The sequence below is a fragment of the Pyricularia pennisetigena genome (assembly GCF_004337985.1).
Source record: "Pyricularia pennisetigena strain Br36 chromosome 4 map unlocalized Pyricularia_pennisetigena_Br36_Scf_6, whole genome shotgun sequence".
Classification (NCBI taxonomy): Eukaryota; Fungi; Ascomycota; class Sordariomycetes; order Magnaporthales; family Pyriculariaceae; genus Pyricularia; species Pyricularia pennisetigena.
This window is the reverse complement of record NW_021940918.1, coordinates 3,620,735-3,624,984: the sequence shown is the minus strand read 5'-3', so window position 1 is coordinate 3,624,984 and position 4,250 is coordinate 3,620,735. Positions and strand designations below refer to the sequence as shown.

The following is a 4,250-nucleotide window of genomic DNA, read 5'->3' as shown; positions in this document are numbered from 1 at the left end:
GGGGGGGGGGGGGGGGGCAAGACTCACGTGGACAGGGTTGAACCTCTGCTGCATGTGGTTCGAAGTAAACAGGTTGACAACGCTGGCGAGCTTCAGGAGAAGGTTATCCTCGAAACCGAATAGAGGTGCCGGGCGGACGATGGTCGTCTCAGGGAAAATGCTGCGGACGACTTGCTCACCACGAGCCTGGCGTCCAGCAATAAATCAAGTCAGTATGCGCGTGCTACAGATGCCCGTGGTTCCTACGCAGCTAGCCAGCCGTTCATCCAGTGAGCCTCACCTTGGTCCTGAAGAATTCTGATGGCGAATCGAGGCTGGCGTTGTGTGACGAGACGTGGATAAACCTGTCGACATCGTACTTGGCCACAGCTTCGGCAATCCGCTCTGCGCCCTCGACGTGAACGTCTTCGAGAGAAAAGTTCCTGGGTCTAGTCAGTAAAGGCCATTGCAAATGATGACCCTGCAACTGGCCCGTATTCAAAAGACGACATACTTTGTGGGGTAATTCCTCCCAACAAGGTTGTAGACAACGTCCGAATGCCTCACGCTCTCCTCGATCGAAGCAGTGTTGCGTAGGTCCCACTCCTGTAGAACGCCAGTCAGAACGTGCCATTGAGGATGCTGCGTCGGCCAAATGATGAACCCCTACCATGAAGACAACACGCCCAAGATCACCGGTAAGCTTGAGATGGCGCTTGGCCATCTCCTCCCTGAAAGGGATCACCACAGTACATCCTTGCCGGGCTGTTCAAGCGGACTTGTCAGCGTCGGAACCCCATTCCAATACATTTTTCAGTGTTGTCGTATCGCGTTGTCGGTATAATGGGTAGGGCTGGCGAACCTAGTCTGTTGACAATATAGCGTCCCAACTGGCCGGTGGCACCAAAGACAGTGGCCGTGTGGCCTGCGGTAACTCGTCGTTAGATTATGATCGCACCAGCTTCGGAGGGCATTCTCCCGTTCGGCATCTCACCTCCAATGGATGACCTATACGCAGAAAAAGATAGGCGAGACGGTTAGCTTAGCTTCATGAAGCTTCCTCTAAAACTACTCGAGGTAGTTGGGCCATAGATTCGGCACCTACCTTCCACCTTGGGTTCGGATGATTGGCTTTCCGGTTCGCGTAATGGCAACGTCGGAGAGCGGCTGTCGTCGAACTACGCTCTGGGCGAGCTTTTGCGTTGACCGCACTGCGGTCGGAAAGGCCGACATGCTTGCCAACGTGTTGATGGACGGCGGCAGAGGCTTTGGCGGTTCAATTGGGTCGATAAGCTGGTCGCCAGGAGCTTCTTGGTGGTGACGATTCGGGATGCGGCTTGCCAATTGCTTCGAGCTCACTGGCACGGTCACGTGTGGGGCCAATGGCGTTTTGTGGGGTTGTGGTTATTCTCAGAAAAGGCCACAGGGGATCACGTTTATTTTCACATGACCATTCTGAGGTTTAGAACAGAGTTAAGCCTCGGCTTAGGTTCGGTAATTTACGTAGCTCCACGACACGCACTTTTTAGGTACGAATCAGAGCACGATTTACCATTTCTTCTATGGAATTATTTTCCATGGTTTCATTTTGGAGGTTCCGGCGAAATTAGCTGCTTTTATACATTAAATTTACTCGACGTCGATATTAATAACCGAATACTTTACAATCCGAACACCCACGTCGATTGGTCGGTTGGTCGAACAACCACGTTTGAAGCTGTTACCAATTTTTAAAAATTGGGTGGTTGGTTTGCGGAATATACCGACGGTTTTTTCGCTTTTGCCACGCCTGTGATTGTTATAAATTCGTTATCGAAAAGCCTGATTCCCCTGTAAAAAAAAGGAGTTTCCGAACACGTTAATACGATATTGAAAAAGCAGAATTCCGAAAAAAATTTTGCAAAAATACGCCTCGAAATTTAGGACGAAAACGAAAAATTAATTAAAAACGGAAAATAATTTGGTTAAGTCGTTGGATAACCAGTAAAAATCGATTAATATTTTTAACATCGTTTAATTATTTGTTTATTCCCTTCGAATTACCCAAAATTATTAATAACCCCTTCCGAAATTGGGAGCGACAATATTTTGTGGGATAATAGTCGTTAATTGAAATTCGCCCAATTTTGTGGAGGAATTGATTAAATTTACCGGTATTACCTACCAGTATCCGTAATAAACCCATATTATTTTTTACTTTTTAGCAGAAAAAACCAGAAATTAAAAACGAATTACCACCTTTTCCCGAAAAAATATTTCCTTTCGATTAAAATTTTGGAAACGGAACCCCAAATTATTTGGACCTTAATAATAGAAATTTAACTTTAAAACTCGCTTATATCCAAAAAACTGTAATATTTTAAAATTACGGACACTTTTCGAAAAAGTTGCAAAACCCGATAAGAAAAATACCGATCCGATATATTATAATGGCAGGGATTTTGTTAAACATTTTTACAGGTGGACCCAGGGAAATCGCAAATAATTATATAAATTGGGTGGAAATAATGTTTCGTATTATAGAATTTGCTAATTTTAAAATTTTTAAACGTACCAAACTGTCCCTGTTTAAAACCGGTTTTCGGGGTAAAGCCCAAACCTGGTATATATACGAGGTTAAACATTGTTTACGACAAAATTGGAAAGGGTTTTCGGACGTTTTTAAAATTCGTTTCCAATTTGATGAAAACGACCTGGTAATTGGAGCTTATTTTACAACCGAAGTAATATTATTTAAAAAAAAACCCGGTAAACCCCTGTTTAAATACGTTAAAAAAACCGAAAAGTTCGGCCACCGAATATTAGACCCAATAATCCGCAATATTTTGGCCAGCAACCTAATTATTAATATGGTTAATGGAAAATTAGGATTCGATATAAAGTAACGGTTTAAGGATTTTTTGGTTATAAAAAGTTTAATAAATTTGCAAAAAACGATTTTAAACATACACTGTTCCCTGCAAAAAGTTGTGAAATTATTTAAAGGAATAGTCGGCGGTTTTGGAAACGAGTTTAATAATCGCGACCTGGGACCTATTAAAATTAATAATTGGAAAAATATAATAAATAATTTGGCCAATAAATTCGAGGGCCTCGTCCTTTAAATTACCCAAAATCAGTTAATCCATAACCAGTTTTCGGGATAACGGCGTAATATTGGATAATATGGTATTTACAATTACAATGGCGGTGGCCGTGGCCGATTTTTCGGTGACGGTAACTATTTTTAATACCCTCGGCGTTTCGAATATAACAATTGCGGTGCAGATTATTTATCCAAAAATTGCCCATAACCGATGGATTGGGACAAAATTCGAACTAAACGTGCTAAACGACGAAACCAATTTAAAAGGAAAAAAGGTACCCGTCCCGTTCCTTAAAACTAAAGCCCAAATTAGTAAAGCGGGAATTATATTCCGGGTCCTTTTTAAAACCGTAACGCCCCCCAAAACCAAGTATAAAACCGTAACCGCGGCCAAATAGCCCGAATTATTAGGTATTACGATAAGGCCGAAAAATTAAAATACGACGCCCAAACTAATGTAATCGCTTACGGTTCCGTTATTATAAAAGGAAAAAATATACGTCGATTTATTAATAAATACGAGGAAAAAAAGGGATATACCCTAATTTATGGCGAGGAAGGCCGCAAACGCCGACGTGCCGAAATTGCCCTTCCGGAGAATTACAAATAACCAATTCCCTTATATAATCCTACTACTCCCCCTATAGTTTTGGATATTTATAACCCTCCCACTTGTGCTTGGCCTCCTATTAACCGACGATAAGGACCTGGGATTCCACCTGTTTAAGCCCCATTTGTGGAACCTGTTCCGCGGCCGGGACAAATTTTTAAAAGGGGATTAGGTCGTTTGACGAATAAATAAATTAATAATATTATTAAAAAATTTCAAAAAAAAAGTATTAACGATCGAAATGTACAAATTATTTCGAGGAAAATAAAAAAAGCTTTTAAAAAAACCGCGTTTACAAAACAAATAAAAAATAAAGCTATTAGCGGTATTTATAACCATAAGTAAATCGATATTACTAATTTAATGAGGAATACCGAAATTAATGTCAGCATATTGAATCTGGTTAACGCTTTTCCACAAATCCAGGCCGATTTAATGGAAATAATTAAACCCAAAAAAAGGAGAGCAGAAAGGATTAATCATTTAAAGGAAAATGGTAATATATAACTGTTAGTTAAAATGTGCAAATCGTTAAACCTACTGCCTCCTAATCCCAATTTGCCTAATTTAACGCTA

General features: G+C 41.1%; 1 protein-coding gene across 1 annotated transcript in view; it reads right to left on the bottom strand.

Annotated features, from left to right (window-relative positions):
- The window catches only part of PpBr36_06663 (uncharacterized protein), a gene marked incomplete at both ends in the record, with an annotated part of 3,863 nt that extends 2,651 nt beyond the window's left edge, over positions 1-1,212 (bottom strand). The window contains 7 exons of the mRNA XM_029893806.1: positions 28-186; positions 281-422; positions 494-585; positions 650-744; positions 842-904; positions 974-987; positions 1,085-1,212. Of these exons, the coding sequence (XP_029746589.1) occupies positions 28-186; positions 281-422; positions 494-585; positions 650-744; positions 842-904; positions 974-987; positions 1,085-1,212 (693 nt within the window). The remainder of the gene's footprint in view (positions 1-27; positions 187-280; positions 423-493; positions 586-649; positions 745-841; positions 905-973; positions 988-1,084) is intronic.
- Between the last annotated feature and the right edge of the window lie 3,038 nt (positions 1,213-4,250).